At 36.6% G+C, this 22,367-nt stretch overlaps 1 protein-coding gene across 1 annotated transcript in view; it reads left to right on the top strand.

The window, feature by feature from the left end:
- ZDHHC17 (zinc finger DHHC-type palmitoyltransferase 17) overlaps window positions 1-22,367 on the top strand; it is an 83,483-nt gene that overhangs the window by 41,386 nt on the left and 19,730 nt on the right. The window contains exons 6-11 of the mRNA XM_063322887.1: window positions 3,979-4,043; window positions 5,404-5,566; window positions 10,180-10,305; window positions 11,583-11,725; window positions 13,700-13,802; window positions 21,527-21,649. Of these exons, the coding sequence (XP_063178957.1) occupies window positions 3,979-4,043; window positions 5,404-5,566; window positions 10,180-10,305; window positions 11,583-11,725; window positions 13,700-13,802; window positions 21,527-21,649 (723 nt within the window). The remainder of the gene's footprint in view (window positions 1-3,978; window positions 4,044-5,403; window positions 5,567-10,179; window positions 10,306-11,582; window positions 11,726-13,699; window positions 13,803-21,526; window positions 21,650-22,367) is intronic.

The raw sequence follows: 22,367 nt of genomic DNA, 5'->3' as shown, positions 1-22,367 counted from the left end.
TGGCTGATAGCAGTTGCTTTTTATTTAGTCATGTCTGTTACTGAATTTTGAGAGACTAATACCTGACTATCATAATTTGCTCATGTTGTTTGTGTCAGTAGGTTGCCTGGGTCAAAATCAAGCCTGGGGCAAGTACACAATATAAATATAATCAGATAGCAAGTAACAGAATCTGTTGCACAGTTCAAGTTTAGGTAAAATCATTATTTAAAAAAAACATGCAAGAAAGAAAAAATGAAAATAGCTTGAAGGCACTTAAAAATGTTCAGAATTGATGCTTGTGCTACTTGACTGCTTCACACTGGGCTTATGCTACTTAAAATGCCAAAGGCATATCAGGGCCTATCATACACAAACATGTCACCCTGGAATAAGTTAAGGTATGGTTGTGGTGTGTTGGATGGTTGAATAAAATGTGTTCTCATCCTGTGGCAAGTGTAAGATAACTTACCTCAATCACAGATAATGAGTGACTATAAAGTTGCTAGTATGGTAAAATCATTTGTAAGAAATTTTCTGGAGCTAAAATTATAGTTTAACTATTTCATACTCATAGTTTAACTACCAGTCACATATTCACCAAGTATATATTTTTTTATTCTCAGAGTTGCAATTTTATGTGTTAACTACTGTACCGAGCTACATAAGGTCGTCTTCTGAGCTATGGGCTAGGAGTAGTTGGCATCTAGGTTGGGAGATGCCAGTGTGGTGCCAACAGGCTTGGTTACTTTGGTGCTGCAGTCCATGAGTTGTGCTCCCAAGCACTGCTGGCACTGAGGATCGTTCTCTCCACTGGGCTCAGGCCAGTGTGAGACACCAAACCAAGTATTTATTCTCTAGACCCAATCTACAGCACGTTACTTACAGGATTAGAAGTCCAGTCGTGTTTCTTTCGTATGATTGTCAAAACTGACTCTGCGTGTGATGGACTAGAGTATTCAGAACAGAGCTTTTGTTGTTTGAAAGAACCAGGTGGGTTCAGTTCTGTGTGTTACCTGGCTTGATGAGCTGCCTGTTGGTCTACACTCACTTCATTCTACAAGAATCCTACAAAATCTCTGCTTCTAGTGAATAACTAGCACACCTTTCCTAGACTGGGAAATGTTTTAGCCTTACATCTCCCTTCCTGATAAATCTTCTTTACTATATGCTTTTTAATATGTCATCTCTTTAGAAGCCTGTTTCCCTTTCTCTGGGCAGCAGTCCATGTGGAAAAGATCCTTTCCTTATGGCAAATAGGATTCTGAACAAGGGCATGATGGGTCTTTACATAAAGGTCTGAATTTGAGAAATAACTAGTAATGGTTCTAAAGAGGATTAAATTCCTGGTCCCTTTCTGTGCAATTTAATGCACTTCTAAGTGGAATCTCTTGATGCTTTTTGTGCTTTTGAAAAGGTCGTGCTGTACCACAGTACTGGTTTGACCATTGCTTGTTAAATGTCCTGGTAAGCCTAAATGCTGCTTTGTTCTCTAGCTGCTATTCAGAATCCTAACTCATCAGCTATATTGCTTTCAGAATGTAGTGTTAAGCAGCAGAATAGTTGCTACAGCTCCTTTTCCTCTAGGAAGCTCTTTCTCCCCTATATTTTTGCCTCTCCAAAAGCTTCTTGTGGAATCTTGTATTAGTGTCCTAGGGTTGTCTGGTTATCTTTGCATATGCAGAGTTTTTTTATTTCAGAACCAGAATTGTTCTGTTTTAGAAAAAAGTGAAAAACTTGCTAGCTGTGGCCCACAGAGTTTGTGCTTGAAATACATACAGAGGGCAACAGTACGTCCAATTTTTGGTCATTGCATCACTTAATGAAATCTTTGGTTCTTGTATGGTGTCCTAAAAGCATAGGTACAACCCTCCATGAGCATTATCAGATTGTCCCATCACTGAGTTAAATAAGAAATTAATGCTAAAATGCCTGTTGGTACACACCAGAACAGAACAGTCTCCTAATATGTACCTGCTGCTGAAGGTTTGTGTTTTTTGCCTCAGCGCTTTGGTAAAAAGCAGCAACAGAGCTTCCTTTCTGAAATGTCCCACTTGTTGTGCGGTTATGGTAATGATCTGGCAAAATAAAAAAATAAATTTGATGATAAGTCATCTTTGTTACATCTATACAACAGTATGCAAGTCAACCTTAGTTGCTTTGCTTCGTGTTAAAGTTCCTTTGAAAAGGGATCTGCCTCAGCCTACGTTGTAGCTTAATATGAGCAATAGCTGTAGCCTGCCTAGGTAATTTATGTGCAGGGAATAGTCTGGAGCTCATGGCTTTTTTTTTTTTTTCCTTTTTTTCTTTTAGCTGAGTGTCACCTAGCGTGAAAAGTGTCGTTTTGGTTTGCCAGGTGGAATTGCTGGATGATTGTACTTGCATCCGGGCAATCAGGTCCCTGCTGTCACGAAGAATTGCTTTTCTGTATGAAATTTAAAGATGAAAGAGTGATTGTTCATGTATCTTCAAAATATGTTGTTCACGCAGTGTGACCTGCGAATCAAAGTCATGCTTCTCAAGGATGAATTAACTTGACGTTAGGCTGTGATTCCAATTTCCTTCATGATCTCAACAACAGGAGGTTAAAGGGGGCGCCAATGGTTGCGCGGTCCTAGTAGGCTCAAAAGGCTCTAATCTATACAAGTACTGTGGGCAAACAGACGCGGATCCCAGTCTCGATGCACATAACTCTTTTTCTGAACAAACAATACAATAAAGTAATGGTTCTCTTTCCTCTCCATCAGTTGTTTTTTAAATTTCTGATTTTTTTGTTTTCTGTTTAATTAAGTGACAGAGTAAAACCTCAGAAATGTAAAGTTATCTGCAGGCTAGGGACGTTTTAAAAGCAATTATTTGGAAAAACTAAATCAGGTTTTCTGGAAAGCTTCTGCCTGGGTCAGGCTAGCAGCACCATGAACGGGGATCCCAGGGCATTTGGCAGACCACTGGAGCAGAGAAGGTGGTCCTGGAGGTGATAGAAAGCAACATCATCTACTTTCTGGGTTTCTGGCAGTAGTTTTTGTAGCAAGATACTTTATTGAAACACTTTCAACGTAATTTTCCTAATAAGGACTGAGAAGAGTAGCACAGGAAATACTGTCGTAGCTCTCTTGCCTCTAAGGAAAACTCTTCAGGTCTTGCATTAAGTTAGCTTCCAGTAATTTTGTTGGTGGTCTGTGCCACTTTCCCAAATGTCTTGAGAGTCTGCCTCAATGTATTTAGGAATTACCAACTTCTATGTTAGTGAGGCAAGGGTCTATAAGAGGAAAAAATGCTGTAGGTATTAGATCCTTTCTGATGGATCTAAGCAGATTGTCTGGATGGTGCTGTTTTGTCATTCTGTGGCTATATTCTGTTAAATGTAATAATGTGTTTGTGTTTTTTTTATTTTTAGCCATCAGTTTAGTCATCACTTGGTTATAGATCAGTTTTATTTCTGGGTAGGTTGTTTTTATTATTGACTTTTGTTTTAAACTTAAACATTTTCTGGCATCCATTAGCTTGGTGTCCAGATACGTAAATACCTTTGGAACTGAGTGAACTAAGGAAAATTGCTTTGCAAGTGGAAAAATAGATGCATCTGGCATTCAGTAGGATGTAGGATTTAGGCCATGGTATTTATGTTAATTTATCAACTATTTTATTAAATATTGGTGCATTGTTTTAGTTTTCTCCTTTTGAGTGCAATAGTACACCATCTATATATATCTTCTATGTTGAAGATTAATAGTAAGATACAAATGACTAGTCTTATACAGCATGACTGTTCCTTAGTTTCCAAAATAGATTGGAAGGGTTATGTTTTTGCAATGGTGGTATTAATGTCTGCTTTCATTTTTTAAATATTATTTTATTATGTACTAAAAGCTTGCCAGTTTTTCTGCAATTCAGTTGGGTATTTTTAAAATACCGCTTCTCATTGCAAACCTTGTATCTACTGGATCCTGAGCATGCTTACTTATCTCACCAACTTTTTTTTTTCTTTTCCGTCTTTAGGATGTAGATATGATGGATCAAAATGGAATGACACCTTTAATGTGGGCAGCTTACAGAACACATAGGTAATATCTCACTGCAGTTTTGACTTTCTCTTGATGTTAACTAAGTGGCATATAATAGTGACTGGTTTTGATTTTTTGGAAGGTTTCTTTGGTTTAACTAGTCAATGTTCTTTCCACAATTGCCACTTTGTCTTTCTTCATTTATGATTGTTGTGAGTTAACCCCAGTAGGTAGCTCAGCCCCATGCAGACACTTGCTCACTCCCGCCCAGCAGGATGGGGAGAAGAATCAGAAGGGTAAAAAGTGAGAAAACACATGGGTAGAGATAAAGACAGTTTCATAGGTAAAGCAAAAGCCGTGCGCCCAAGTAAAGCGAAATAAGGAATTCATTCGCTACTTCCCATCAGCAGGCAGGTGTTTAGCCATTTCACGGACAGCATGGCTCCATCACCTGTAACGGTTACTTGGGAAAACAAAAGCCATAACTCTGAACATCCTCCCTTCCTCCTTCTTTCTCCCAGCTGAGTACGACATTATATGGCCTGGAATTTCCTTCTGGTCACTTGGGGTCAGCTGTCCCAGCTGTGTCCCCTCTCAGTTTCTTGCCCATCCCCAGCCTACTTGCTGGCAGGGCAGCACAAGAAACAAAATAGACCTTGATGCTGTGTAAGCACTGCTCAGCAATAGCCAAAACGTGGGTTTGTTATCAACACCATTTTGGTCACAAATCCAAAACACAGCACCGTAGGACATACTATGAAGATTGACTTGAAACCAGCCAAAATCAGTACAGTGACCTGTTCAAGGGAGAGGATATTATGCAGAAGTACTCACTAATATGAACTTTTAGTTTATAAAGTAAATCTCCCTGTGGAAATGTTTGGAAAAAGTTGGTATAAAATACCAATCCTCTAAAGAGCCTATTTATCCGAATGAGATTCCTGCTTAGATAGCCTATCTCTATTGATTGTTGCGAGGAACATAGGCTAGCTTTTACCAATACCTACAATTACCAACATTATCATCCTATTTTATTTTCATCTTCTGGAATGTGAAGCGGAAATATAAAACGTTTTAAACTTTGGTTGTTATCTGCCAAGTATATAACCATGTGCATGCTTTTACAAATCTGTTAATACTCTTAGGTTTTGGTAAACGCAAAACCAGAACTGTATAACAGTTGTGTTTCATGACATCCCAGAACAAGCTGTCTTATCAAGTTCCTTTAAAAGTCAACAGAATTGTGGTTACTCTTTGGGATGGGAATTTGAGCCATTCGTAATCATCAGCAAAAAATGTCACTTTGATCAGGTACACTACGTAATAGCGATGTTCTTTATAGAAATTGAACTCATTAACAGTAACTTGATATGTATTTGAGTGCATTTTCTGTAGATTTAACAAGAATTTTCTTTTCTAGTGTGGATCCAACCCGATTACTACTTACGTTTAATGTTTCTGTTAATCTTGGAGACAAATATCACAAAAACACAGCATTGCACTGGGCTGTACTAGCAGGAAATACTACAGTTATTAGTCTTCTGTTAGAAGCTGGAGCTAATGTTGATGCTCAAAATATAAAGGTAAACACTTGGACTGTTTTTATTGGAAGTGGTTTGAGGCAGAAATAACAGAGCCTGTGATAAATCTCAAGAACAGATTATTATTGTTATTGTGGGTATGGTGGGATCATGAAGATGGAGCAAAAGCCATGCCACTAATGTTTAATTAGGGAATCAGTTTTTCCTAACAGTGATCTATAACCACTAAATCTGCACCTTCAGAAGTACTCAAGTAAACAATTTACCAATGGTTATGTGCAAATATATGGGAGTGGGGTGTGCAGTTACTCGGCATGTGTGAAGATCCATGTGCTGGGATGCAAAATTGGAAATCTGACTGAGTGTCTTCTAGTGAAGTCCTGGGGTGACTGTTGGAGTGAGATGTGAGACATCTCTGTTCTCTTCCAGATGACAAATGCTCTAATATATCTCTCAGTGGCAGTAAGGAAGTTGAAGGCCTAAAAATACCAGTATGAGTAAAATAAGAAAACGGGCTCTTTTGCATCAGAACTTTAAGTTGCCTGATTACTCTGCCAGAACCTTTTAATGATGAAGATAGATTCAGCACTAACAGAGCCCATCCCTAGCGTGTGTTAGACCAGTCAAGCAGCTGTTAGAGTTTGTGCCATAGACTTGGAGTCTGTAAGAGCTTCTCCAGCAGTGGAAGGTGCGTGGGTTTGTCCATTGCCTCCAGACTATTCTGTTTATCAAATTAAATGCACTTCACCACCCACGCTGTTTCTTCTGTGGTGTCAGAGAAGAATTCACTTTTGGAAAAAAGAATGCTCTACCAAATTTCTCTTCAAATATTTGTATTTTCCACTTTAATGAGTGTTACAAATGGAGTTTTTAAACTGGAAAATATAGCTATAAATCTACATTTATAAAATATTAAATACTTAATTAAATTTATTTAACCTTTCACCGTTTTTTCTACTGATTAAGATGGCCAGGGCCTATTTTGTTTGGCCACAAGTGATAGAAATATGTTTAAAAAATATATATACACATCCGTTTTTTTGAACAGCATGGAACAGTCTTTTTAAGGGTGCAGTCAGATTTTGCTAGTAGCTTTCTAGGTCCTACATCTACTTTAGAATAGCAATAATACTGATGATCATGAATGAAAACTCGTTAGAAAAATCACATGGCTTTTCACGTGTTTAAAACAAATCAGCTAGCCTCTTGCATGTACTGACGTGAATATATAATAGTTATTCCTGGTCTGTAAGGTCAGTTGTGTGGGTGACTTATGCTTCTAGTCTCACTTCTTGCAAACTGTTGAAAAGCTTTTCTTCTATGCCACCTAATGGTAAAAACGAAGGTATTTTTGTCAAAAAAAATCCGTGTATCATACTTTGCTTCCCTTGGCAGACTGATTAGTGTGATTAGAGTTTTAAAGTCATCACCTTACCTACATTTCTGGACTGTTATAAAATCTGTAATAAAAATTCATATGTTTGGCCAAATGAAGAAGTATCTGCTAGCCTGAAGCAGTTCATGGTCTCCCTTTCTTTATTGACAGACAGCAGCAGTCAGTAAAAAAAATAGGTTTATGAGCCTGCTGGATCATGATATCTTTCCAGTTATGCCAGAAGACGTGTGCCTGGTTCCATTAACCACTGCCTGCCCTCAGTGTTGGGGTCTAGGTTTCTTGCATGCCTTCCTGGGTTTCTAGGATCTTCAGAGAATCAAAATCATTCTAGCAGTGGCAGTTTTGCCATCCTGACAGTGTCTTTATACCGTATGCTGATTTGAGTGGTGTTAAACATATAGGACACTTAAGAATTTGGTTGATTTTCGTATATAGAAACTCAGTTTTGTGCTTCTCCTTTGACTGTTCAGCAAAAAAGTTTTCCTTGAGCAAAAAACCAGTAGTTACGTGTCTGGCTCATGTTTCCCCAGAAATAAAAGGGATCGTGAAAGACTCCTTTTTGATGCAGTCAGTGCCAGATTTCTGCAGCACTATCTGGTGAAGTCCTTTTCTCAGATAGCCTGTGGAATTCACCAAAAGTGGTGGTAGACAGCTAAGGTTAAAGAATTATCTTGACTGAAAGCTGCTCATCTTTTTCAAATTATGAAGTAGGTGAAATATTAGGTGCGAGCTTTGACTTTGTTGTTATCAGTTCTAGGCAGTCAGTGTTAGAAAGGCGCACGCTGCTGGCTGCCTGGGTTTGGAACAAATTGGAACCAGTCATCTCAGTAAGGTGCTCTTTTTGCTTTGCAGTACAGTTTGAGAAGTATATGAACAATAGCATTCTTATTCTAGAATGAAGCTTGATACAGAGACTTGGTCCCTTTGTGTTATCTGTCCTCTATATTATGCTGTACACGAAAATAATACTTCTCTTTTGGTAGTAAGATATTTTCTTTTTCCTTTCTAAGAACTGGATTACAGTTGGAGTTGGAAGCTGCTTTTCAGTAGTGAAAGTAGAGTGGGTTTTTTGTTTGGTTGATTTCTTGTTAAGGAAATTATCTTGCCACGCCAGTAGACAGATAGGGCAGATGAGGACAGGATTTCACAGAGAGTCAGCTTATCACTGGGGGTCGGGGGGAAACCTGTAAATTTTACTTAAATATAAGCAGAAGCTCCTTTTTCACTAGAGGGTGATAGAGAACTAAAAGAGCTTTTAGGGTTTAAGGAAGATTTTTATTTTATTTTTTTAAAATCTGTTAATGAATCGTTGAATGGACTTTAGATGTAGTTTTTTGATTGTGCAGTGTATCTGTAGGCTTGTCTGTGGAAGTCTACATGTAAAGTTCCCTATGGTAATGATACTTCAAATTACTCTTTCTATCTAAACACTTAAAATATATACTACTGAAGCCTTATTGCTTACTGGCAAACTAAGTGTGTTACTAGACTGAATTCCCTCTTTGGTTTTGTTGGGGTTTTGTTTGGGTTTTTTTGCTTTCTAAGCAAGTCAGCCATCCACCACCCCTGTGAATACAAGGAAAACATTAAAATGGCCAGATGATCAGAAGCATAGTCACAGACTTCTTTAAAGCTCCCTCAATCTTTTTATCTAGGCAGTTCCTAGGTGTCTCATGGCCCTCTAGTGGAAGGGATGCTCAGCTGGACCCCAAGACAACTTCAGGATTTACTTGGGAGAACAACTCCCAGAGGGGATTGCTTGTGCACAGGTAATCTTTACAGTCTGGATATATAAGGTGATAATAAAACGACAGCATCTCTGGAGTTTTCCAGATATTAGCAATTCAAGGTGCCATTAAATATGTGATGAAGCAGGCACCATAGTTTGCTTTCAGGCATTTCTGTTGAGGATGGAGTTAACTTAATCTGTTTCTTAAACATCTGGCTAAATAACTTTTAAGCCACGTCAAAAGGTTCTTCTTTATTAACTGATCTTACGAGTTAAACTTCTCGCACAGAAGTGCAAGATCCTGTTAAGTAGCAAAAAGCTTCACCTCATGATCTGTAGTCTGTGCTATTTACTCTACTTTTAGAGATTTGGAGCAAGATTTCAAAGGCAAAAATGACAGTTAAGTATTCAATTCCCATTGTCTTTCTATGGGATATAGGCAGCTAACTGTAGTTTTTAATCTTTGAAATCTCTTCTGTCTATAGTAATTATTGCCCTTTCTGGGTAATTTCAGTTTCTGGTACCTGTCTCACTTTTTTTTTAGGAGGGGGCCGAGCGATGGAGGATTCAGCCATTTTTCAAGCCTCCATGAATGGTTTGTTTAGGAGGGGAGTTAACTCCAGTAGAAGAGAGGAGGAGTCAAATGCAAAACTGAAGCTGGAGGTACCTGCAATTGGTTGTCTCTTGCCTCCTCTGTAATTTTAGACCCAGTCAATAACTTTCATTTAGCTCTCTTCCTAAATGTTTAAAAAGCAATAAAATCAAATCAGTTTGGTAGGCACCTTTGGCCCCTGTATCTCTCTCTCTGTCTCTCTTTTGCTTTGTCCGTCAGTCCTCTCTGAAAGTAGGAAAAGAGAAAGCATGGACCATTGCTGGCTTAGCACCCAAAGTACACAACACACAAGCTAAGCGTAAAAGCTCAGAGTTTTGGAATAAGTTGGACATGAGCAATCAGTTTTCTTCCTAGGACTTCAGTAACTGAGATGAATATAAGAACGTTAAGCTTGTGGAAAAATATCCTTATAGAAATATTCCACGGTGTTAGTAACTTCACTCTGCCAAAAAGGCAGAGAATTACTGAGAAGTCAGGCTTCAGACTGGGAGACCTTCCATGATCCAGTGGGTCACGAGTTCTTATTCTTTGCTTGATTTCTGCTGCCTGTCAATAGCTGAGGGGGAAACACAGTCTTTCATTTACAGGCTAGTAGACTGTGTGTAGAACAGTGAAACATAGATGTGGTATGCCAACAAAGGCAACAGTTGTTGCTATGTCAGGACATACGTGTTGTCAGGATCACACATTTGATATTCTATTTGTCCACGCATGTGTAGTTACAAGAGAGTGAAAAAGACCAAAAGGAATGAATGATGTTTGGTGTCAAGTAAGCTGCAGAGCAAAAAGTATGCCAGAATGTAGCTTAAACTGATTTAAAATGTATTCTTTTTACCTGCCAATCTTCTGTTTCAAAAGTGCTCTGGATGCATTTTATTTTTTAAATTGGATGTTTCACACTTTTATACTCCTGGCAGGGAGAATCACCACTTGATCTAGCAAAACAGAGGAAAAATGTTTGGATGATCAATCACCTACAGGAAGCAAGACAGGCAAAGGGATATGACAGTCCGTCCTTTCTGAGAAAACTAAAAGCTGATAAGGTAAGAAGTATTGTAATGCTTATGTAAATCAACATTACTGCTGCTGTTAGTTTGGGGGCGTGTGTGTTTGTTTAAGGTAAGCAGTTCAGTACTGTGGTTTCCCCACATTTCAGTTTTAGGAAACGTTTTTGTTATGACAAGAGTAATTGCCAAAGAAAAAAGACCACCGCCTTTATTCAAGTCAGGAGGAGAGAAAATCCTAAGCCTCCAAACAGTTACCTGTTAGTTTTTGTGCTAACTAAATGTTAGGAAAGTGGCAAGTGGTCTGGTATTGTTGGGGATAGCCAAGACTTTCACAAAGCTGACTCTCAAGTATCTAAGGAAAGAAGCATTTTAGATATCCTGAACTCTGATCTCCTCTCTAATTATGTAGGGTTTTGTGTTGAATGAAAGCAGCAGTCAATCTTGGCAGTGTAGTGTAATGTATGAATTTCTAATGTGGAGGCCTTTTCCTTCTCAGGTTATTATTTAATACTGCAGATAGGAGGAGGCAAGAGATGAGGGTATAAAGGGTAACATATTGCTCTAGCATGAAGAACTGTCTACCTGCCTATAGAGAACTTAAATAGAATTAATGTTTTCTTACCAGGCAGTGTGTTGTGATGGATATTAAGTATTGTTGTCGCTGATTTGCTACAACTTCTTGATTTAAAGATACATTGCATCTTGATGATTAAAGCATTGGCTACAGCTTGTGCTTTAACCCTGTGGTAATGTAATAATGCAGCGATTATTGACTTTAAGTGATTGCGTTGCATTATATGTACATGTGCATTGTGAATGTGCTTTGAATATCTGGAAAGAATTTGGTGCCCTCAACAGTAATTGTACCCACGTAGCATAAGACAAAAAAGGTCCAATCTTTCTTTGTAGGTGCTTCAGTGTGATTTTTATCTGTTACTTACATAACTTCAGTCTTTAAAGTTCACTGAGATTACCATGTGCTGTGTTTATACACTTTGACAGATTCTTAAAAAAGAGCTACTGTTGCCTTTATTCTGGATGAACAGTAAAGTTCTAGAAGACAATTCTTTTGAAGTAAATAAATGAATAAAATTATTGATTTGCTACGAAATTTTAGGATTTTTTTTTTCTAGCCCATACATTGGAAATATGGAAATATAGGAAATGACAAAAAATTTATTAAGATTCCCTCCCTATGTCAAGCTTCCTGAAAAATTATTTAAGTTTTTGTGACTGTCCTATTTATTGTAGACTATTATTATATAACCTGTTCCTAAAAATAGAATTACTTACTGATATTTGTTTCTATATAGGAATTCCGTCAGAAGGTGATGCTGGGAACTCCTTTCCTAGTAATTTGGCTGGTTGGGTTTATAGCAGACCTAGACATTGATTCTTGGCTCATTAAAGGGCTGATGTATGGTGGCGTTTGGGCTATGGTGCAGTTTCTTTCAAAGTAAGTGTTTTACCAGGACACTGTCTAGTGTGCACGCAAACAGTGTTTTGCCAGCATCTTTATTGGATAAATGATCTTAAATTTCTGGGGGGGTTGTGTGCTTTTTCGACACACAACATTTATTTGTTGTTGGAATTTTTTTATTACTATTTGTGGGAAAGATCTTGTGCAGCTTGAGCTCTTGTAATGCTCTGTTGTCTTGCAAATAGCCATGGAATCACCTTGGGTGAATATCACTGAGCTAATAGAAGCTAACAGAACGGAAATTCCAGTCATTCTCCAGAGGAGGGTGCTGAATGTCTGCCTACAAAGTTATCAGCATGAATTTTAAAGAAAACAGTCAAGAGAAAAGTTACTAGAAAGGAATAGAAAACATATATGTGCAAGTTTGCTATTAAAACCCAATTTTTTAGAATTTAAATACCCAAAGGCATCTGAAGAGAAATGAGTCAGAGTCAGCTTTCGTAGCTTCTGTTGTGGAAAGGCGTGACTAAAGAAAAAGGCTGCTTTCTAATAATATTTTTCATTTGTTACCTGATCATGAAGAATTTTCATTGTGTTTTTGAGTACTTTATGTGTAAATACACGTGCGTATGCACACACACACACACACGCAGGTGTGCTCCAACAGATTTTCAAGATCTGTAGACTACGTCATCTATACTTTGCCTTTCATTGTCATGCGTGGCATGTATAGAAGAACTTACTATATCTTTATACTTACAAGCTTTCTGCTTTTCTGGCCTTGAATGTCATGTTTATTAGAACGACTTGCTTCTCCTTCCTTTCAGTTTAAAGAGGAAAAGAAAATATATCTGTTTCTTAAACCAGGTTCATAGAATCTTAGTGAACTTAGTACACCAGGAGGGGGTGGGGGTCATCAAGCTTTTGCCTCTGCAGGATCTTGGAGATGATCTGTACTGTCTTTTTGTCATCTCTGTGCAATTTGCTGACCTCCTCCCACAAGTAATTTGTTTTGCAATGCAAATCCTCAATCACACCTCCTGCAAGAGGCAAGGACAAGATTTCTTCAAGTTTCTCAAGATCTGTGTTCTGTCAGGTTTTATATTTTTGACCTACCTGACGTGTCTGAGGGCACCACTAGGACAAAAAGCAAAATGCATTAATGTAAGGATGTTGAGGCAGATGATGGGAAAAGCTTTATTTCAAGGAGTTCAGCAGTTCGGAGTGTGACTTTTGATATGTTTAGCAATTCTTTCTTGAATATGGAGTTGCCTAGTCACAAATCTAGTTTGCCTCAACTAAATTTAACTTTATTCAGAATATTCTTAAAATGCAAGAGTATAAGAAGGTAAAAATAATTCTGATGCCTTAATTTTTTTTTAAGTAGCGCAGCATTCTATCTTAGAACTTGGCAAATTTAGTGATATGGGAAATGAATTAATCTCGTTTTTTCCAAATTTTCTACTGGCAACTGTAAGAGAAACAAAAGATTCAAGAATCTGAAATATTTCCAGTATGCAGGCTGATAACACCAAGGTCATGTAAGCTTTTTTCTTACTGAAGTAACTTCAACGTGTAATTTTCATTGTATGGGTTTTCAAAATATCTTTGGCACTGAAATCTCGTAAGTAAATGTAGTTTGCAACTGGTATCCATGCTGTATGCTAGGAATCTCACAGATTTCTGTCTGCTTTAGTTTTAGTATGCAGCATAGTTTTAGTATGAGTATTTACTCATTCTACCTTTCTTGTTCAGTTGACATTCACTGCAAAAGTGAATGTATAAATTTTAATTAAATAATTTTCAGTCGTGACTTCACCTGGACATGTCGAAAACAAGAGTTTCTCATAAACTTTGAAGATAAGTGAGGAAAAATTTTTTATGACATATTTTGCAATATCTCATGTAGTACATATTTTAACGGGAAGTGTTTTTTCAGTAGTAATAATAGTTTAGGATTTAAATTTTATAAGTCAAAACTTATGATGTGACATTGCTCCTACTTTACAGGTCATTCTTTGATCACTCCATGCACAGTGCACTGCCTCTGGGAATATACTTGGCAACAAAATTCTGGATGTATGTGACGTGGTTCTTCTGGTTTTGGAACGATATCCTTTTTTTGTGTACAGTAATGTTTTTTCATGTTAGTAGTATGAGGTAATACCTAAATATATCCTATAAGAGCGAGTAAACTAATTAAAATTTTAAAATGGCTATCTCCATTAACCATTGCTTTCTGTATTGATGGTAATTACTTTATTCCTTTAAAAATGTGCACGCTATTGCTTTGCTTCAGTAAGTGAAAGATTTTCCTCAAAATTGGCTTACAGTAGTCTGCAGAATTTCCTGTGCTTTACCAATTTCTTAAGTGGGGGAAATGTAAGCAACTCTAAAATATATGTTCTGGCTGTGAGGTGACAAGGTGTAATTGACTGCATTTTTTAGACACTGCTTTTCTGAAAAGCAGTAGGTAATTTCATGGTATGTATCAATTCCAGTGGAATTAGCTTTGTAGTTATTTCTTCCTAAAGATTTTCCAAATTCCATTTCATGCAAACTTTAGATATATTGGTTAACTGTATTGTCAGTCTTTGAAGATGTATGTATTAACAACACTAGATTATAGAGATTCTGCATATGCCCTTGTTTTTATGTTTTTGACTGTCTGCCTAGATTTGAACTTTTCTTACAGTGGTAGAAATTAATTCAGAGTTCACTGAAGAATGTCAGTTATCCACCTTAAGGAAATAGATTACAATTTTTAAACAACTTTCTTGGGTATTGTAATTACAATAACCAACAAAACGAAATAGAGACTGAATGTTTTATTAAATGTTTAATACAGTTCTTATAGTTGAAGCGAACTTAGTATTTATGATGGATGTTGGCTTGACTTTTCTAGAAACTGGCTTTCTTTTCACCCTCAAAGGAGTTACCCTGAAATAGGATAGTAGCAGTGCAGCCCTTCTATCTTGTTAATATGTTCTCCAACCTCAACTAAATCAACCTCACGTTTTTTGGGTTGAGAACAGAGAGGAGCCCCTGCTTCCATGCTGCCTTTGGCTTCCATGCTGACAGTGTTTGCAAAGGTGCTGCTGTGAATAATAGCAGTCCCATGAGACTGAAGATGACTGTTACTTCCTGTTTAAAAAACCTAAAAATGAAAATCTAGTAGCTGTTAAGTAAAAAAACTAAAAATACTTCTATCAGTGTTAGCATGAGTATGTCTTGAAATAGTTATTTAGAAATGCTGGTCCTACTGCCAGGCTCTCTGTCTGGCCTGATTTTCTATGTTTTTACTCAATTAAATTTACAAGTAACTGCAGAATGAGGAAAGTGAGTACAAAATGAATATGAAAAACATTTTTAAAAGCAGTAGTTAAAAATGGAGGTGTACTTTTACGGTTTTTATGGAAAGGAGTAGAGCTATCTAAATATGTCATGTCTCTACACTGAAATTGCTTTTCTGTTCTTTTTGTTAAGGAAACCTGACTTTTGGCAAATAGTAAAATACAAGTTTCTGAGGCAGTTATAGTAACTACACTATCTCACTTCCGAATCTCATCTCTCTGTACCTTGTAGGTTTTCTTGAGAACCTCACATTTGCTAATGCTACTACATGTTTCGGGTTGCAAATGTGAAATGCTTTCTTGTGCTAACATAACATCAGCTTGAATCAAATCTAAAAATGCGTGCAACTTTAAATCAAAGTCCTTGACCATATTAAGATGGCTGCACAGCCAACACAACTTGGTGGTGGCCTCTATCTTGATGTGGAAAGCCATCGCTTAAGGCCGGCAAATTGTGAGATTTTTATCCTGAAGCTCACATTTTCTTTGTATTTGTTCCAGCTTGCTTAGTGATTAATGTAACTTGAAGTTTGGATGGTTTTTTGGTCACAGAATAATGTTCACTATCCACTAGAAATAGTAACTGTAGACAGTTAATTAACCTAATAAAGTCTGACTTCAGAATGTCAATAAAATACTGTACTGCTTCTGTAATTTAAGGTAGGTGCCTCAAAACCTCTGCAACAGTCTTCTCGTACACAGAAGTAGTAGTCTAAAAACTTCAGTTACTAATTGCTTTCATTAGAGCTGACACAATTCTCTGTGACAAGCAGTTTTAGAGACTTAGTGCTTGAGGCCATCTTCTTTTAATTGATGATTTTTAATTGGAAGTCTTTGTAATAAGATTCCAAATTCATTCTCCTTTTGGAAAATTGCCCTGTAGCTTTATTGGAAGAAAGAAATTGCATGCCTGCTCTATTTTTATAGCATGAGGCACAGCATTGTGGTTGGAGAAGGGATTCTTGTATTTTTACAGCTTTATGTGATTACTTACAGCAGAGCAGGGTACTACTTTTTACTGTGTAATGTTCAAGTGATAAAACCCATCCTGCTAGTTTTCACAAATTCTGACCATCTTTTGCTCAGGAAAAAAAGTTTCTAGCCTTAAACAGCTATCACTAATTCCCTTACTGGAACTTTATATTATAAATAGTATAGAAGTCTTAATTTCTGCAATTATTACTTTAATATTCAGGTGCTTGGTAAGAATTTTCTTTTCTTGGAGATATGTTGAAGGTGTCTGGAAGATCATCTGGTCTTCTGGGTTTAATCCTAATGAGACAGAAAAGGGCGGTCAAAACAATGTGTCATAAAGAACAAACAAAACCAAAGATTAGCAGGGCGGTTTTTTGAGTTTCAGGGTGGTCACATGAAAAATAAGTCTATAAATTCTAAGGCTTAATAATGTGTCTTCTAAAAGACCAATCTTGAAAGTAAATTCAAACAGTTTAGATTAATGTAGTGCACTCAATTTTTGTAAGTGTTTCTATTCTATTGGGTTTTTTTCAGCAGCTTCTGAGTCTGGTATATTTGTTAAAATAGAAATCCTATTCTTGCAGGGAATGAGGAAGTTATGATCTGTGTGTTTATGGATATATGAGTCTATGGTCCTGTGCTTCCCTGCCACTATTTTGCTGCTGTTTTGCTGCTTCCCTTTATCTGTATTTTGCCCATAGCAATGGATAGTTATGTCTTGTTCTGTTAGTGTTTTCTAATCTTCTACTGTTTGCGGGGGGGGGACCCCTCAAAAATCCTACATACTAAATCACTATATTTTAATTTAGTTCTACTTTTGAAGGAAAAAAAGAATTTAAAAGTACACTTTTAATAACGTGAGACTAGAATTTCACATTTCATTCTTTTTCATTAGTATTTATAGGTAGAACGTTCTCTTGTGTCCTGTAAAAGTTCAGGGCACATGTACCGAGTTCATATCTCAGTTGTTCATGCAGTCTTTTCAGTTCCAGCTGAACAAATACTGCCTGTTATGTCAGAAGGTTCTTATACTGCTCTGTTTTTCTAAGATGTCGGGGTTTGCTGTAACCCAAAATATTCACGGTATTTCTTTTTCTTCTACCACTTCCACTTGGTGCAAATGGGAGTGTGCAATTTTCATTAATTAACCTTTTTTGGTATAGCATACTACTTGCAATGCTGAGATAATGAGATGCTATAAGCCAATTTGTAATTTTAAAAGTAATTTATCACTGACTAATACTGTATTGATTATCTTATTTCAAATGTACTTCATATATTGATGGGGCTTAGGTGAAAGAAAACAAACACTGCACACTTTTTCAATCAGGGATCATTTTAAAAAATGAGTGTAAGAGAATTCACGATGATTTCCATGCTTTCACAAAGCTGTTACAATAGCATAGTCCTTTAAAGACTAACAAGCCAATTGGTACAGTTAAGCAGTTAAAAATAAAAAAAAATATAAATTCATATTTGTCCTGGTTTGAAGATCAACTTTCTGTTTGGTAATTTTACTGCTTAGCTTCAGGAAAACAGTAAAAAGCCTTGCATCCATGCAGAAAGAAGCCAGCCACCGTGTTTCTAGAGGACCCAAAAAATCCAGACTGCAGGCACAGATATCCAGAACTTATGTTCCTGTATCAGAGTGCTTTTTCTAAATTAAAAACAAATTTCTGGGGTGGAGGAGATGGCAGTGAATGATTTTTTTTTTTTTTTTGCAGGCTGTGGGATTTTCTTTATGTTAGATAGAAAATGGAGGTAGACAGCTTTTGCAGAGCTTCAGTTGATTAAAAATGGATTTTGTCTAATAAATAGGTAGTCAAAGGAGGCTTCTTGTGTAACTGTCTGCTGTTATCTACCTGTACTCTGGGATCCAGATGTTACGAATTGGCAGGTTCATTAGCATGTATTGATCTCTGACGGTTTACAGTGGCTGCAGATCTTTCTCTGTAGGAGAAAAGGACTTTATTACTGGATCTGTAGTTAGTTGAAGGGAGCATCTAGGTATATAGTGCGCACTTGGGCTTGGTTTCAGCCTCGTGTGATGTGTAGCTGTGAGGTAGCAGGAAGCTGCATGAGCTTGGGCCCTTTAAAATAGACTGCAGTTCAGGGTGAAAAATAAGCTCATCACATGTTTACCTCCCTCGTGGGCTGTGGGATGCTTGCTTGGTTTTAGTTTTCTTTTTAATGAGGTGGTCTTTTTGGTTCCAAGTGTTTTTTCTGGAATAATTTTCAGCCTGTTGTTCTAATAATTAAAGGATATTGATTAGGACTAAAAGTAGGATTTTTTCATGGTGTTTCTGCTTTGTCTCTCACAGTTAAAAGTGGGGAAAACTCATAAAAGATGGCAAATTAGTGACAGGGCAGAAGGTGAATGCCTGCTGTATCATGCATTTTTCAGCCCTTAATAATATGGTAATGCATTTTTTCTTGCATAGTTGTAAATGAGGATGTTAGGACAAAACGAGGCACTCTCTCTGGAGAACCAATTCTAATGCAAACCTACAAGGGTTTCTTTAGTATGGAGAGTTTTGAGAGTTGCTCGAAATTGCTAAAATCTCTTTGGAAGTAAACTTCAGAGGGGAGTTCACCATAATTTTAGATATCTCTAGTGTGGACATCCATATCTAAGTTAGTTGTTTAAGTTCTCTTCATAGTCAGTGGAGAAAAATAGCCACTTGTAGGGCACTACTTCTCTGACTTAATTTAAATATCTTGATACTGAAGATAGCTTGGACATACCTTTTTCCTTTCTGTTGTGTATGAAGGCATACTGAGTGATTTAAGGTAGGTAAGATGAATCACACAGTTGGACTTGTTTACCTATATCAGATGCCAGAAATATCCTGGAGAAGACAATTCTAACTTTCCTTTCTCCTTCAAAGTCTGGTGGTTTTCATCAGTTTTCCTTAAAATTTATGAGAAATGGGTTTTTGAAGATACTAATGAAAAATACTGCTGGCTTTGTCTTTCTCCATTTACGTAGTTACTGCTCATGTATACTTTACTTTCTCCTGTAGTCTGCCGACATTTCCCATCCTCAGCACAGAAGTACCTTAACTGCCACCATTTACACTGTCGGTGGTACAGATGCGCTCATCTGACACCATCATGATAAAAGGAAAGACAAAATTTAGACTCTGTGGGGAGTCTCTTATGCTTTCTCTGTATTTTATGGAGTAAAATGAGGGGAAGAGCAAGTTCAGAAAAATTCTGCATACTGAATTTCTATTCTTGCGGCCTTGATCCGTGGACAGCTTCTTTATCACACAGGTTGTCCAAATTTTAGTCAGTAGAAAAACAATTCCAGAACTTTAAGGTTATAAAAACTCCTTTACTGGATAGAAAATAAATTGTCTTTCCCCCTGTCTTCTTTAACAGTCTAGACATGACGTATAGTAATTAGGAATGGGTCATACAATTTTTTTTCAATTGTACCTTTGTTGTTTGTAACAGATGTCTGATTAAGGTATTTTTAATGAAAAACATTTTTCATTGTTGTGGCAACGACCCTGGTGGTACTTCTATATTCTAAAGAAAATGTATTCTCTCTCTAGCCGTACAGATAAGTTCAACCAGCTTATTCTTGGCAGCAGGCAATTTTAGAAGAGAAATAGGAAGAAATTAGGTTGTAAAAGTATTAAAGTCAGAGCTTTTCATCTGTAATGTATCAAATAGAACTGTGAGATTTTTTAGGTTACAGTATAGCTGGTGGGTTTTTCCCCCGTTATAAACTTGCTGGAAACAGCTTGTTAGAGGAAAGATTAATTAGCCTTTAGTGAGTTAATGCTAACACTTTACTGTATAAGGTACATGATTAAAATTTTAACTTAACTTGGCAATATTTTTTTATTAGAAATTCACAGCCAGTTCTTCCCCCCAACAGAAGGAAAACAAAAGTTATTCAGGGTACACTTCACATGAACAATGAGACTTTGTTAGCATTTTAGAAGTCAAACAGAGGCCTTTCTTATATTTATTCATATTTCCAGGTTCTTTCACATCACAAGAGCAGTATAGAAGGATTTGATATACTGTTATTCTGTAGAAGTTCTGGGTTTTTTTCATTTAATATTTGCTTGTATCCATACCAGGTAGATGTGTTTATCAATGGTTTATGCTATTTTTTTAATACTGCTTAATGCCTTCAATAAACATTTTTTCCAGTAATAGTCAAGCAGAATAGAATATACTTTTATATACATATATATATAGTAGAATATATTTGAGCATATATTCTAACTTCAAAATCCGATTGTTTCAAAGCATGCAAAAAATGTTTTTTGTTGTTGTCTTTAAAGTGTTATGTACCAGTTCAGTACAAAATACCATGGCATGCTTGTTTTTAAGTCTTATATGAAAAGTTTTGTAATGCAAATACACAATATATTAAACTTTAATTACAGTCGAAGTTCCAATGACTACCGAAACAGAGAGGAAATATTCATCTCAGTTACTCAGAATATAATGTAATTTGGGTGTGCAGTGATTTGTGCCTGAGTAACAAGGGTCCTTTTTGCCTGGATAATGCGGTAGAGGCTTCTGCCACCACAGCTTTGTCAAATGTGGCATCTCCTTGCAGTTATGACTGACAGCTGACAGGTATCTTTAGTCAGGTTGGTCAGGTCTTCTGTAGATTTATCGGAGTAAATAGTTTTCCACCTTTTGTGGAAGAGGCATGCCTGAAATATTTGGTTTTTCAACATCATTGCTGAAAAATGTTTTAATTCTCTGAAGAAATGTCAAGTGTTGTAAGACTAGGCATGCTATATGGCAAGTCATTCAACGCAGGAAATCTATTTTTAAAACTAATGGTTATTTTCTGTCTTTATATGGTAATTGAGTCTATAAACACTTCCAGAGGATACTAAATCCTGTGGTTTTGTAAGTATTAGATGTATTAGTATGTTAAAAATAACTTTCACTGATGTAAAATATGGGTATCACCTTATAATAGGACCAGGTATCAGACAGTACCTTTCTTGGAGATAGGCGGTGTTGGGACGTCATTGCCATGCAAGGGAGGTCATTGCGGCACAATTCCTTCTATGGCTACAAACAGTCCTTTCTGTGATCTCACGGGAATTTCAAACCACTGAAGGCATAGGCAGTCAAATTACCATCCTATAAATAGAGCTCTGAAATGTTTATTGTGAAAACAGGAAATACTTTTAAGAAGATAAATTTCATGGAATTTAATTTATTTAAAAGGGAAAATAATTACAAAAACTGAAGTATCATTATTCATTCTTTGGAAGGGTAAGTGCTTTAGAAATGCCTCATGGAGGCCAGCGTTTTAAAAAGTAAGTTTTCAAGTTTGAGGAATAGAAATACTGAGTACCAAGCTAGTTCTTACAACAGTACTGAACTTTGTTAATTGAGATGGCAGTGACTTGAGGGCATTTATAAAAATTACATTTACTTAAATTATATTTCTGAATTACCAGTGGGTATTTTGAAGAGGAAATTTCATTTAAAACTTCAGATTCCTTGACTTCAAACACATCTCAATTTTTTCTTTATACATCTTCCATTCCTTGCTAATAGCGTTGCACTTTTCTACAATTTTGGAAAATCCTGGAAATCGGATCCAGGAATCATCAAAGCCACGGAAGAACAAAAGAAAAAGGTAAAGCCATGAGATATATCAAACTTAATCTTCAGCATCCTGCCACTGGTTGGTCAGAGTAGTTTGCTGTTCAGTACATGAAATTTCAATAAATTGTCATATACAAAAGGTTTAAAAAGTTGAAAAGTTTTCCTTTCACCTGTCATCCATGTTTCTTTTTTTTACATTTGGAATATATGTTCAAGTGCTTACTGATCCAAAGTTACATTTAGGTAATTTTGAGTAATAAAATCACGACTTAGATTTTCAAGATGAAAAAGTTTAAAAAGCAGTTGGGTGAAAATGAAAATGTGAAATTTCAGAATTTTACTTTACTGAAACAAATGACCCATTACGGGATAGGTGTTAGTTAATCTGATTCTAAAAAAGTTTCCAAACTTAAAAGCACCTCCAGTTTTCTTTAACTTTGTGTCTAAAAGTATTAGACTGAATGAGGATAAAAATAACTCAAACCCCGGGCAGTCTGGGATGGAGGTTTTTTTTTCTTCCTTTTGGTTTAAATATTAGAGAAAATATGGATGATCTAATGATATCTTTCTAAGACTTTATAACACTGTTAGCATCTTTAAATTTTTTTGTTGAAGTACATTGTCCTCAGCAGCCAAACTCAGCATTGAATATTGCAAAATCATACAAACAGCAGAAACATTTTGTTTGCTTCATTTTGGGTAGGTTTCCTAGTAGCTCACATCCCACTAAAAGTGAGTCTTGTAGTTCT

This window comes from Chroicocephalus ridibundus, chromosome 1 (assembly GCF_963924245.1).
Source record: "Chroicocephalus ridibundus chromosome 1, bChrRid1.1, whole genome shotgun sequence".
Taxonomy (NCBI): Eukaryota; Metazoa; Chordata; class Aves; order Charadriiformes; family Laridae; genus Chroicocephalus; species Chroicocephalus ridibundus.
Note: the sequence above shows the minus strand (reverse complement) of the source record. Positions and strands in the feature narration are given on the sequence as shown.